At 37.9% G+C, this 15322-nt stretch overlaps 1 protein-coding gene across 15 annotated transcripts in view; it reads left to right on the forward strand.

Annotated features, from left to right (window-relative positions):
• The window catches only part of adgrl2a (adhesion G protein-coupled receptor L2a), a 92238-nt gene that overhangs the window by 38322 nt on the left and 38594 nt on the right, over positions 1-15322 (forward strand). For all 15 annotated transcript variants that reach the window (XM_046049635.1, XM_046049632.1, XM_046049634.1 and 12 more), the window contains 2 exons: positions 325-538; positions 11462-11571. In XM_046049635.1, the coding sequence (XP_045905591.1) occupies positions 325-538; positions 11462-11571 (324 nt within the window). The remainder of the gene's footprint in view (positions 1-324; positions 539-11461; positions 11572-15322) is intronic.

Below are 15322 nucleotides of genomic sequence, written 5' to 3' on the forward strand. Positions count from 1 at the left end.
AGACAATTATTGATTTTCAGGACCAGTTTGGCATGGGGATGACATACTAGAACCATTAGCAAACTGGTGTGGTTGAGATCTGAAATGTTCACTCAGTACTGATGTATGTTAGGTGGGTAGTGCAATGCATAGTTCGCTATCCACATGTCAGTGTGATTCATCTTACTAAACAGTTATAGCCTTTTGATTAAAAGAATGAACAGCATCCAGCTATGATATCCTGTGTATTTTGCCTTTCATACTGTTTTTCTTTGAGTCAACCCAACTATACATCTCCCTTCGATTTGCACTGAAAGAGCTCTTTCTCTCTCTCTTCTCCCTCAGGGTTTAGTCGAGCTGCCCTGCCATTTGGCTTAGTACGGAGAGAGCTGTCTTGTGAGGGCTACCCCATTGATCTGCGGTGTCCAGGAAGTGATGTCATAATGATCGAAAGTGCCAACTATGGCCGAACAGATGACAAGATCTGCGACGCCGACCCTTTCCAGATGGAGAACATCAACTGCTATCTTCCAGATGCCTACAAGATCATGTCACAAAGGTAAAACTGCAGACATCTCTGTGCACTACCAAAAAGAAAGGTATCTGCCAAAGGTACAGGACCCTTAGAAAATAATTGACAGGGCTCAACGATAACAGTTGCCTAGTTGCCCTGGGCAACAATATGGACCACTGTCAAGCATTTCATTTTGTCTGGTTACCCCTGTTGGCATCCATTTTTCCTGTGCTTAAAAAATCCTTCACATCCCTTGCCTTTGGAGGTAAATCTTCCGCCAAGGAGAATAATAGGTCTGCCGTCGGATTGATTTACTCCATCAAAAAAAGCAAACTGAATGCAAGTGTGAAGTAAAAAGGCAAAAAGGCAAGACCTGTCTGCATCAATAACCTACAAGACATTAATGTTAACGCCATCACTGAAACAGCTGAACCTGATAGAAAGAGAATTAGCAACTTCCACCAGAACTCGGGAGGTGACAAAAAAGAAATCAGTCAGAGAGCACGGCAAATTCACATTTCAGGATATATATATATATATATAATATATAACAAATTAACTTTTCAGCAACATTCTCAAAAACAAAAGGCTATCTGATCTGGCAAGGAGCTAATTATACTGTCTAATTTACCCTGTTAAATACATTACCTTGCAAATGTGCACTCTAGATTAAGTATTCTAACATTAGTCAATCATTGTTGTTTTTCTGTATAAGTGAAGCTGAGCCACATGCTCTTAGCGAAATCCATGTAATGTGTGTGTGTGTGTGTGTGTGTGTGTGTGTGTGTGTGTGTGTGTGTGTGTGTGTGTGTGTGTGTGTGTGTGTGTGTGTGTGCTGTGTGTGTCTGTAATAAAAGTCACGTTAGGCCAGAGTCACGTTAGGCTATATAAAATGTTTCACTATTTTTTGGTCATAAGTTAATATGTAGTCAGTTCGATTGACATATTGATTATAATAAAGCAACCTTCTCTCAATTCTTAACTTTAAAGAACATTTTTTAATAAACATTATTTACCTACATCTCACAGATTAGTGTTAAATGTGCTTCATTCAGAGCACTTCCCTGTGGTGGAAAATACCGAAAGTACAATACTGTAGCTAAGTACATTTTTTAAGTACTTTATTTGAGTATTTCCATTTTGCTACATACCATACTCAACTAAAATTGAGTGGCAAATATTTAACCTTTTCCTACATTACAAATTTTTAACAGATAGTTAATAGTTCGTTTAATTTTAGTTTGTCAAATTTAGATTTTACTTACAGAATATAAAATGAAATATAATGATTTTTACACTATTAATTTAACTACCCAACAGTATAGAAAATAGATAATATGTGCACCAGCTTGACCAACCATAACCATAAATTACTACTTACATGTAAATGCATAAATTATAATATAGAATTAAATAATGTAATAATATTTTTTAAAGAATCTGCATAATGGGTACTTTGTTTTGCATACTTAAAGTACATTTTCTTGATAAAAATTCAGCACCATGACCGTAGTCAAATTTTGATTGTAGGACATTTTTGTAATTGAGTATTTTTATAGTATATTATTGCAATTTTAAAGAATATTTACATTTAGTAAATAATCTGTGTAGTTCTTCCACCACTGGCTTTTCCTTAACTTTAAGACACTGCTCTTCAGTACTAGGCCTTTGGTAAATCCTGTTGGTCAGACTAAGGGCTTCTTCTTGGCAGGACCGACTTACTCATTGACCACTAGCCGCAGAGATGTCCCACACTTTAAAGCCGCTGTCTCTGTAGCGATCACTCATGTGCAAAGACAGATGATTTAGTGTGGAAAACAAACCCATGGAGGTGCATGGACTCAGTAGGGTTCCGCTGGTAACGCCGTGCGCATGAGACCTTATACATGAGACCAGTTGTCACATAGGGATGCCATCTGAGCCAAAGTGCACAGGATGGAATGACATATGAGTGCCACAGAGAGAGATATTGGACGGTATGAGACCGTCAGCAACTCTGGCAAGCTGCCTTGGGAAATAAAAAAAATAATGAAATAAACCAGTAGAGCCCTTGTATTCAGGGGGTTTATTGTCAAGCCCTATTTGATGAAGTCAGATAGCTGACTCACATTGTCTGTCTTGAAAGGCTACAGCCTGCCTGCTCCCTGCTTGTGGCCCTGTGTATTATGCTGCCCTCAGCCTTGCTGGTACAAAAACAGCCCACTGAAGCACAAATACTGACCCGGCAGGAGCCACCTGACAGCAAATCCCAAACAGTCTTATAGAAACACTCTTCACCAGCATCTGTAGAGGACTCTGGTTCATTCCTCATATGCATACCCTGAGAGTGCCAGAGGGCTGTAGTTCAGATGTTATTTTAAATTTGTTTTTAGCATTTCAATGTCACTGCTGAGTTATTGTACTCAGAGCAAAGAGAGAAATATGTGCGTTCTAAGAAAAAAAGTCCTGTGATACAAAAGGTCTCTCTCAGGTGTGCAGGTTCAAAAAATCACACAAAAAGAACCTCACAAGAGTTTGATACCGCAGGAAGAAATCCAACAGCGATCAAATGACGCAGAAAAAGTGACTGGCATATATTTACATAAAGTGCCATACATAGATCTTTTTTTTTTTGTCAAGTTCAAGATATCACCATGTATCACCACAAGTATGAGAACAGATTTATGTTACTGTTTATGTGAAAATGAGCCATAGATTTTAAGATGCACAGTTTAATATCTATGTAGGTGTACAGCTTAAAAGCAGCGTTTGCATAATCACTGCAAAATCTCAAAACAGTCCACTGTCATGAAAATAGATCCAAGGACAGCTTGACAAATTCCGAAGATTGCATATGGGACTAATTAGTGATTTGTTTTCTCATGTCCATTTATTTACAGGAATGGGCTAAAATAGGAAGCAAATATAATAAAACAATGCCTCTGCTGCCAAAAATAATTATCCTCAATGGAGAAATATGGTGTGTTTTGTTTTTTAATGTCTGTTTCATCGCTACGAGGCCTTCACTTCTCCCCAAGTCAAATCTCTGGTCTGGCTCCTGCTAAGGCTAACCCAGCTGAAATTTTCCATATGTGGGGCAACCCACTGTACACTCTGTATATGGAAAGAAATTGTACTTCCTACTGTACAGTCCCTGTCAAGTAAAGGAGCCAAAGATATTTGTTGCTATAATTACCCTGGCATGCTAATTTAAGTGCGTGGGACAAAATTACATTAGCACTTGTGTGGAAAACTGTGTTCACTTTTAAACATCCAAAATTGATGCGGTCCTGAAGTGTGGAGAATTGGATTGAGGCTTCAGTGAGTTTGATAGATCCTGTTGGCACTCCAAGTTGTTTTTATATCTGGCTGGCATATTATATTCATGAGCACAATGATTTTATGAAAATAGCCTTAGGACTGTTGTGGCTCAATTAGAACATTCAGCTGCAAGCAATTAGTCGACTCAAGTGGGTGATAATCTGTACAGGAATTTTTCACGTGGACACCTCCCCAGCAGATGTGAAGCTGCATGGCAGTACAGTTAGAAATAATTAATTCATTGATAATAATATTCAGCGAAGTGTTTTTATGTTCTTCTTTTCAGGATTTTAGTTTTTAATAATTACATTTCCTCATCTGCACTGATGATAATGATAATGCAACCACAACACAGTCTTACCACACGGATAACATCTACTAGATTAAAAACTGTAATTTAAATGTATTTGAATATTATTTTGTAGTACTTTAGTTGTACCAGCTGGTGCTTCGTTATTATTGAATAATTCAATCTGACCACGTTATCGCAGTAGCTTGAGGAGTATTAAAGATGACAATGACACATCTTCACTAATCATTTTCACAAAAAGAGTATATTGAAATATATAGTATGAATAAGTGGCCTACATCAATTGATTTCTCTTTGACTAATGAGCTTTATTGTTAGTATTCAATAACAAGGTCATTGATTGCTGTAACATAACATGGCTGGGTCCTGCCGCGCCGTGCCTGTGGATCATGGGTTTTCCAAGGAGCGTTTCATTGACGAGAATGATCAAAGCGGCTAACACAGGATGTGAAATTCATTAGTGGGATTACAGGACAGCTATGAGTTAGACTGAGTTTGATTTATTATCATTAATAAGTATCACAAAAATGATTATTCCCATTCACTTTTATTTTGTAATGACACATCAACTGCTTAAATGTGACAAATTTTATTAAGTTAATAGGCTGTGTAACATCTGAATTGTAATGTTGAAATGACCCTGTGATATTAGCATGTAATCAGTTGTATTTTTCAAGTTCCTGTCACTAAATGCGAGGCAGTTCTGGAGACTAAATGATGCTGCTTACACTATTTATATCAGTGACAGGACTGCTTGCAGGGCTCTCCAAGGAGCTCCACACTGCCTCGTTCTTCCTCTCTGTACATATAGTGTTGGTGTTTATTTAAAGCACAGCAGATTAAGATTTCATAAAGATCCAGATTCAGCTTGGGCGTTTCAGAGGGATGTACACAAGTTCATGAGCCATGAAACTGCTCTCAACTCAAGACTAGAATGGTGATGATGCTTAAACTAAAAAGCTAGATCATCAGTGAAACTCACTAGCCAAACAACTGCTTATACCAAGTAACACTTACAGAATGAAATAATATAAATAAAATATTTTTCACATATCAAATATGGGAAATAGATTTTGGCAGGCTTAAAAACAAACATGTTATATTATGTTATAGTCATACCATTTTTACCATGGAAGCTATTTGGGAATGCATTAAACCATTGTGGACAATGTTGGATTTCAGTGAGCAGGACTGCTTTATGTTCATAGTTTACCTACATTTGTTGGTTATTCTATCCATAAACAGTTCTTTTATCCATATAGCCAATATCCATATAATAGAATAGAATAATAGTTTTCCATATATAAATATATAATAATAATAGTAATAATAATGTGTGTGAAATTCATTTTTTTCCACCAATATTTAAAAACCTTTTAAAAGTATACTTTTTAAAAGTATACAGTATATTTCTAAATATTCATCTATCCTGGTACCTAAAATATATGAATTTTCAGATGAATTAGATATCTAAAATCACTAAAAAAACATCTCCCTTATTTATTGTTATATTCATATCATTATGAATAATTACTCATCATTAACAGAAAAAAAAAATAGTCTTTCATGTCAAAGTGAAAACAGATCTCTATAAACATCTGAATTAATAACTAAATATGAAATGCAACATAGGTGTTTGCCCAAATATTCACCCCTCAGTTTTGTGATAGATGCAGCAATTAGAGTCTCCAGGTCTGTGTGGAAAAAGTCTCCCATCACTGCAATTCTTTCCCATTCTTTTTAGCATTGTATTCTGTCTTGTTGTAAAGGTCACATTTAGACCTGCAGAATGCCACAGTAGTATTACCGCTGACTTGAGTGGCATGGCGATATACCTTTGCGGGTTTCAAAATCAATAGGTGAGATGGACGGATGTGAGTCAGACAGCCTTCCTCGTGACTCTGTAAGAGCTTGGAATTCCCCCATTGAGTAGCCTATTATTGGCAGCTCCAGTAAATATAGCATAAACACAAGCATGTGAGAGTAATTACAAGTTTTGCCCAGATATTGGGTTGGACCTAAAGTTGAAAGCAGGATGTTAATGGTTAATTTCTAATGACCAATTTCCTGAAACATTATTGGGCCACCCCCTTAGAAAATGGTCTAAATATACAGATATTGGAGGTGATTAAACGTCTAGCGTGTGTGTGTGTGTGTTTGTGTGTGTGTTGTGTACTGTCTGCAACAGATTGTTTCTTTCGCTGCCATTTTGTGGCCCTGGAAATGATTTAATTTTTCAATGGCCTGTCTGCTATCAACAGGCCTGCCTCTTGAGAGAGATGTCTGCCTTGATAATTGTGCCATGAACCTCATCAGCATTTCAGATGAAATGGAGCTAGACGGGTCACTTTGAGTTTAAGAGACGCTAATTTGATTGAAATTCAAACTGGGAGCACCAGGAAGTAGATTGTGCCTTTTTCTGTAATGTGCTCCCCTCACTCATGTCGCCTTTCTCCTCCAGTTACACAGCGATTGTTTTCACTGCTGATGCTATTTTATATTGTGAGTATGCCAAATGGCTGCTTAGGCTTCCTGAACGCTGTGGAGTGTTGAGGGATAGAAAATAGAGCAGTGGAGGCAAAACAATCCAGGATTCAGCAATTAAAGAGCATCTTGCCCTTAGTCACATGTACATCTTTGAATGGTCATGAGAGACCACCAAGACTGTCCATGCTGGTTCAACTTAAAGAGGTCAAAGGCATAAAGACAAGATTATTCACTATAGCTTTTTTCATAGAATATTGATGTATGCATATGTGAACTACAGTGTGAGATATTTGCAACTGTTGGGCTACCTTTTTTTAAATGCAAAAGCAACCCCTTCACAACACATTGACATCAACATTGGGGTGCATAAATAAATTGTGAATAAAATCTACTTAAAGCTTAAATTTACAAGAGAGTGCGCCTGAGCAAAGCTGAGTTGCAAGCTTACGCTGATCTACTGCACAAAGCAGCATAGATTAAAATGACATTGTATCTGTTCACAAAGGTGGATTAGTGGAAAAACAGATTTGAATTACACTCTATTATAATTTAGGTAGGCTTTAGACCTAAGTAACGCCTTTTCCTACATTTGTTAGTGGAAATAGTTTTACGTACTCAAAAGCAATTTATTATTCATTTAGCACATTATCGTGTCCAATTATTCCTCTGACATGCTTTATGATGACAGTGGAAAAGGTTAAATTGCATGTGGATTCATGGTATCAGGAGTGCTATTAGTTACACCTAGTTGGCATCTTATCGCACCCCTTCCCGCTGTCAGCAGGGATTGCTCATTTTTAAAGGAGATTTGCATCAAATCCAAGTAGCATTTTCTATGACACTCTAATTGTACTGATGTCTGCCTCTCCCAAAAGGTCAGAGATGTGATGGGATTTCATTTGGAATACTTCAGTGTGATTAACAGGCTGGTAGGGGAAATGGAGGTAATCAAAGCAGGAAATAGCTCCATTCTGCTTTTATTTTAGTTTGACTTTATGAAAAAAATATGTTAGGACTATTTTTGAACCTTTGTGACTGTTCTCACTATGGTTTATACATAGATATATCATAATGTCATTTATAGATGCAGCTTTGGAATTTTAGCAAATGTGGATTTTAAACTTCTAGTCATTTTCAGGATGTGGAGCTCCATAACCCTAACCCTGGACATTGTTGTAGCAATTTGTCAAACAAAAAAATAAAAATAAAATAAGGTGATCTATATTTTTCTCAATATAACCTACTACAGAAATATTACCAAACAACTAGGTAATGTTCCTCCAAAATACAAAGGCTACTTGCAACATTTTCCCCTCAAAAGTACTTTATATTGAGCTTCTTTTCCAGCTGGCTAATTATTCTTTCTCTTGCATTACAAGATAAAATAAATGAGCACTCTTTCCACTTTTACATCACTAAAATCGTTGAGCAGTCACAGTATTTATAAAATTAGAATATTTCACTCCAGTAAAAAGTGGAGAAAAGCTTCCTTTGACTTAATATTCATTATGTACATGATTAATTACCATATAGCCTCAAACTATCAAAAGATAGTCAAAGATATCATATTTTACATGTATTTAATTAGTGTGCACTTTGAGACCTGTGCCCTGGCAGGCCCAAATACTGAACTTTTTATGGGAGGAATTTCAATTACATGCTCTCTTACTAGGACTAGGTCTATGCATAGAAGAAGCCATTAGGGCTTTTTCAATTGATCTCACGAGATGCCCAAGGTTTCACTGATGAGAAGGAATCAGAGTCACACAATCCCGTAGACGTCCCTGCTCCACAGCTCTAAAATTAGGGAGATATATCAGAAAGATCAACACTTATGTCAACATTGTTTCAAAAGAAATATGATTTTTTGTTTTCCAGTGCTTATGTTTTATTGTTTAATACGTTTGCCTGAGAAACGATGGCAGTTCTATGTCTCATTAGTGTCATGAATTTTATTTTTGATATCATTCTGTTTCATATGCCAAATATAAACCAGGCATTCATTTCCCGGTCTCATTGGAGTCTGCTAGATAAAGCACTGTAATTTATATTGCTCCTGCATGATATGCTTATGCATGAGCAAGAGGGACAGAATCATCAAAGTGACCATATAATATATGGAAAGTGCTGCAGAGTCATGAAATATTACTCGCAAAAACAAGCGGCATATTATGGCCCCAGCATGAGGTGCATGTTTTAATTCCAGAACAGTAATTCATTTCCATAAAAACAAAAACAATATGCTGATATTCTCATCTGTTATCACACGTGAAAGTCATTAATAAAGTGAGATTCCCCTTGAGATCTACACAAAACACAGATGCACACACACAGATGTAGAAATATGTGTCATTATGACTCTGTGATATAATACAATATTTTAACAAAAGCAAAAAAAAATGCCTTTATTTCTTTTTGTGAAATAAAAAAATCCTCTCTGTCAAATCTATAAAAAAAAATTATGAACCATTTTAATTGGCATACATGCGGATTGGGAGAACATGAGAAAGAGGGAGATGAATTGCTTTTGTGCTAGAAAAAGAAAAGAAAAAAGTAATAGCTAATTCTATTCCCTGCCGTGATGGTGATTTAGTGGAGGGGGGGAGGGGGGGGGTATTTGAACACAGGAGCCATTTGTTTAAGTTGCTGAATCATTTTTTGTGCTGTAAATTGTAATATACTTTATGGTATGCAGTTAAAATATGGTTGGTTTCAGTCTGAAACCTAAACAGCCAATTTCCAGCCCCCTGTGCCAGTAAGCAACTCAAAACTGTTTCACTATGCTACCTAATATTATATTAATAACATTTGGACACAAAGCAGTGATTACCTCAGCAGCCCAAAACAAAGGCAAAACCCAAAGCACAATACAATGCAGCTAGTAATACATTTTCCAATGATCTGCTGTAAAAGGGGCGCACTGGTCTGTGAAAAGAAGAAACAAATATTATCTCTGGTCCCTGCAAAATCAGCAGAACGGTGTTATTGATCTGGTTCCTCACATTGCCAATAGCATTTTAATTCCCCTTGGTGGCAAAGATGGGTTACTTGGGGTATTGATGTCATTATCATGATTTCAGTACAGCAAAAGGGTGGCCACCTGCAATTCCCTGGGTTTCAGAGCACGCCACAGGCTAAATTAGAAGTCTGCTTTCCAGATGTTAAAGGCAGTGACCGAAATTACCTTTTGACACAGCTTCGAATGGCTGGTGAAATGAAAAACAAAATTTATACGAATATATGATATCTAAAACATGATTTTGTTTTCATATGGAAATGCACCATAAATTACACATTGAACTCATTATGATAATTTACTTTTTGGGAAAGATGCCTTGATGAGTATTTTGGGATTTTTCTGCTCTTCCAGGTCGAGAAATCATTAATGAGACCTTTGATGGCATTTTGGGTGCAAATTCAAGAGCCTCATCTAGCTACTCAGCATGTAGACCCATTCAAATCAATAAGTCGGGACATTTGAGTGCAACACACAGACTTTGTTTATCCCCTGCAAATGCATCCCACCAAACACATGTGGGGGGTAAATTCCAAAATCACATGAGGTCCCCATGCAGCTGTAGTCCAGTGTAGCTAAGGTTTTATTTCTTCTTAAGTTTTAATGAAAACAAAACGGAGGTGATGGTTTTTAACGGCACCCCTGGGACTCACTCCCCTCCTCACCTCGATCTAGGCCCCCTAGCTCATTATGTCACGACAACCATCGCTGACCTAGGAGTCAAAATTGATGCCGATATGAAACTGGATAAACACGTTGGGTTAGTGGTTGAATCTAGTTTCTTTCAATTAAGACAGCTGGCTAAGTTGAAACCGATTCTTTCTAAGCATAATTTTGAGACCGTTATACATGCCTTTGTGACTGCTAGACTAGATTACTGCAATGCACTTTTCGTTGGGATGAATGGATCGTCTCATGCCCGTCTCCAGATGGTGCAAAACGCTGCAGCTCGTCTTCTAACAGGAACACGTAAATATGAACACATCTCCCCAGTTCTACACTCACTCCATTGGCTACCCATTCAATGTAGGATAGATTTTAAACTTCTTTTACTGACTTTTAAATCCTTGAATGGCCTTGCCCCCCCTTATTTATCTGCGCTGCTTCATCCTTATACACCTACCCGTTCGCTCAGGTCAGTTGACAAACTTCTCCTGAGAGTGCCTAAAACCCGTCGCAAACTTAAACGGGACCGTGCTTTTGCGGTAGCAGCTCCGAAATTGTGGAATGCCCTTCCCTCTTACCATCAAACATGCTTCCTCACTGTCTGATTTTAAAACTTGCCTTAAAACCTATCTCTTCCGTATGGCTTTTGACCTTTGAGGATGACACTTGGAGGAAGTCATTTGTTAGTGTTTTAACAGTATACATTATATGTATGTGATAACCTGTAAATTGATTTTTTTTTTATCTCTGTATTTTGTGCAACTTCTTGATTGCTGTTAAAGTGCTCTATAAATAAATTTTGATTGATTGATTGATGGTTTTATATGTTCATGGACATTTAATTTCATTCAAAATTTCATTTTAATAATTGCAAGAGAGCAGTTATATTTATAACAACACCACACACACACTAGCCATTTGGGATTTGATATGATCAAAACTAGCAGGTACAGTTGTTAAAGAACAGATGAAGCACCAAACTCTGTGTAACTGTGTAACTGCAAGATTCATTTAGAAATCCAGGAATGTAATTTATAAGAACATGAGTCAGGAGCATTTGTTTTTGCATTTTTCAGGAGCCTGTGCTGCGCTTGTATACAGTGTTACAACATGTATGTTAGCATGGATGTGTTTGGGCACAAGAGACATTGCTGCTAATTTAATATTTTTCCTTTTTCTTGTTATTCAGATGCAACAATCGGACCCAGTGCATTGTGATCACAGGTTCAGATGTCTTCCCTGACCCCTGCCCAGGGACCTACAAGTACCTGGAGGTCCAGTATGAGTGTGTGCCCTACAGTAAGTATGACTGTTCTGTCATGAATTGAAAACCTTTCCTCTTCCCTTCCTCCCCCATCCTCAGTTTGTCTCTTCTTCTCTGCCATCTCTCTCTCATCTGTGTCATACCATATCCTGTCCCATTTCTTCCTCCTGCCTTGTCCAGACAGTATGCTCTCTTCGTGTACAATGCCCTCCAGCAACCTTTTCCTCTGTCTCTTCTTCCATCCGTGTCACACCATGAACTTTTCATGAAATATGACCTGTAAAAACCTTTGGTCCTCTTCTGTACAGCCTTTATTATTGATGTGCTCACCGTGTTTCCAGCGGATCGACGAGCCTGGTTATGAGGTAGCAGAATAGAGGGAGGGTAGAGGAAGTCATGCTGACTCTCCATGATGGCAAGCAAGTGTTTCATTACTCAAGTCTTGTGCGGAAAAGTGTATCAGGCGCACAGCTCACCTTGATGGCTTAATATACATCCACACAACAGGTGTTGAAATATGTTAACAGATGTTTCATTATGTAACAGAACAGAATGGCCCCACTTGTAAGTCAACAAGGTAATATTTCATCTAAAGAGATAGTGTTAACATTTTTGTCTGCTCCTTGGATCCTGAAATATTCATTGCCATTCAGCTACCAAACAATGTTTAGATTGCCCTTTGTCCTTTAAGCTTGCCGTGTTCATTTGCAATTTGTGTGAAGAAAATTCCCCCATGTAACCTTTACAAAGTGATTAATGACAAAGATTTAGATGAATTGCCAGAATCACTAATCAGGTGGAACTGAAATAAAAAGAGTAGGAGTGATGGGCAGAAACTATTTGACAGCTTTTGTTGATTCAAATTAGGATTTTCTTCAATTATTCTACTTTCAGTTTTGAATCAACTGAAATTTGTTGGGAAATTTACCCCACATATGAATACTGCACCTTTATTCTGCCATACTTTTTTATATATATAACACAGTTCTTCTTCTACATTGCTCATAATAAGTATACCTGTCCAAGCTGTTCCCCTCAGTGTTGAATCAGAATGCATTAGTGAACATCATTAGGTGGTAAAACTCATTACAACTTAAAGGTTAACCTCCCCAAGGCTTTGTGGACCTGTAGTTAAAAATAGAATAAGCAATAATGAGTAGTTGAGTCCACATTATTGAGCCAAGCCAAATCCTGTAGTTTTTACCTTAAACGCCTAACTGCTTGGGTTTTTTTGGGTTGTTTTTTACTTGCCTCATAGTTAAGTGAAGTATTGATCCTATGTCTTGCTGTGTTACCTCAAACCTTAATAGTAGGATTAGCCTCAAGGTGCACTCATGTCCACCCACTGTTATGATTGTCTTTTGCCTGTTTCTTGCACCAAGGTAACAGTCAAGACCGCTGTAGTGTGGTGAAAAATAAACCTCTGCCCAAGGACTCTCAGTCTTGGCAAAGTCTGTCTAACAAAAATCCCAAACAGGTCCTCACTGCACTCTATGCAGTTTCAAACATGCATGTCTGTAGCCCCGTCTTTTTGCTTCTCAAGGTCCATGCCCAACCAGAATAGGACCAAGAACACAGAATGTATCCTATCGCAACTGCCCTGGTAAGTGCTTAGTGTTCTCCCAGTCTGATCCAGTCCAAACGCGAGCCCAGTCCAACCTTTCCCACTCAAGCCCTGTTGTAAACTGTGATAGAGTGTGATTTACAGGCAAGTTCTGTGTTATGTTTCTTCCCTCCTACCAGTCCTCTTTCTCCTTTCCCCTAAAATAAAATCCATATACCCCAGATAATGTTGGAGAGTCAGACTAACACAGAGAAAGGCAATCATAGGGGAAGATTTACTGAGCTTTTCCACACCAGAGTAAACCCTCACTTCTGTTTTCAGATGGCATAGCAAAGACCTTACTCCAGTTTGACAGTTTTCAGATGGAATAGATCATATGCCAAACACCAAGATTTGTGATTAAATACATTACAGTGGTTCAGGAGCTTAGGAGCCCTGGATTTGCTGGGATACAAGACTTGAGAAGTTGTTTTGCAAGAAAACGTATTAAATCCTCATTAAGCTGATCAACGACGGGACCACTGACAGAGTCCTCATTTTGACTGCTGCCCCTGAAAGTCTATCTGTCCCATGAAATATGACCAGCAGTTTAATAAAATAATAAACAGTTGTTTATTCTCTCCCTCCCTCCATGAATGTAATGGAAAGCCTTTGCAGTCACACAAGCAATTTTGGATTTTTCTCTTCTGTGCAATTGGCCTTTGCAACAAGCCTACATGTCCACAGTTTCCATCCTTTTGGCTTCATAATTTGGTTCTTGTCATGATCTGCCCTCATTAGCAACATTATCTTCATGTTCAAGGATATAAATTTTTCCTTCACCTGGCACTGAATTGCCCTCTGAATCGGCTCTAGTAATTGTTTGAATTGCTCCGTGCAAGCTATTTTGAAATGGAAAAAATTCCATTCTACCCTTGCAAAACTGTAGAGTCATGCCAGTGGGCATAAACAGTCCTCATTGCTAATATTTTCATTTTTCATCACATTCTAAAGCCAGTAAACCCTCAGCTCCATGTGACAGTGACGGCCAGATAATGAAAATTAAAGTTAAGATGCATAATTTTCGGGTGCCCTTTGGTGTTTTTTTTTCTGTATACAGCCCCCCCTCCCTCCCCAACCCCTTATTTGTAATTTACATGATGCTTTAATTTAGATTAAACACTAGAGCCACTAACTGAGTCTGCAGTTGACAGCAGACATCCATCCATATCTAGATGCAACATCTGATTATTAACAGTGATTAATAGTCATTATAATTTGATTAGTGACAGTTCATAAAAAACAGGGATACCTTATAAAGTCTTTAATGTGTATTGGTGAAAGTATAGGGTCGTTGGGTTTACTGTGGGTTGGGATGTTTCTCATGTCTGTTTGTTTTAATGTTGCTATATTAAAAGTGACTGACTCTCTTCCCTTCCCCTGTGCAATCTGCAGGAAACCTCCTCGGCTATCAGATTCACTCTCTTCATCCACTGACCGATTTCTGATCACACTGATTGATTTATTTCTTTTTTTTAACATTTCTACTAACATCATCAGGTCTTCCGTCTTGTGTTCACCTTTTCTTTCCAGGCTTTCTTCATGCCATCTCTCTCTGTCCTTTTCTGGCCTCCTCTGTTTTATGTGGCTGAGGCAGCTTCTGGGAACTCAACTGCTTCCAGTCTGTGTTTGATCTCTTTGTTAGCTACAACACACTTGAATTTCTTCTTCAGAATGGCGTGCATTCATTTACGGATCCTTCTCAATCTTTGGTTTTCACTGGGTTTTTTTAGCCACTGAAGTCTAGGTCAGACTTAACAATTGCAACAGATTCAAATTCTAATGAACATGTACTAATTTGAGCCAGAGGGTTGAAGGATTCAAGGAGAACTCAAATTATGGTGGGTAACATTATCCCACAGTGCAAACTGGCCCAAAATGTGTACAATTAGTATTTCAGCGTTGATCCTTCTAGGCCTTCTGTGGTTGAGCCTTTGTATTGTGAATCCATCCAAGACTGAAATCTGAGGAAGACACAGGCAAAAACCAATAGAGGTGTAGATCAAGGGCAAAATAACTGACGCATGCAGTCTGTACTTGGGAGATTAAAATCTCCACCAGTTAACACTTTTGTTAACAATAAAATTTAAACAGTATGGTTGAAAGATGAATAGCAATGTGCCTGAATCAGTCCACATTAGTAGAAATTACTTTCAGTCAAAGAGGTTTCATAATAATGAAAT

The sequence above is a fragment of the Micropterus dolomieu genome, linkage group LG05 (genome assembly GCF_021292245.1).
Source record: "Micropterus dolomieu isolate WLL.071019.BEF.003 ecotype Adirondacks linkage group LG05, ASM2129224v1, whole genome shotgun sequence".
Classification (NCBI taxonomy): domain Eukaryota; kingdom Metazoa; phylum Chordata; class Actinopteri; order Centrarchiformes; family Centrarchidae; genus Micropterus; species Micropterus dolomieu.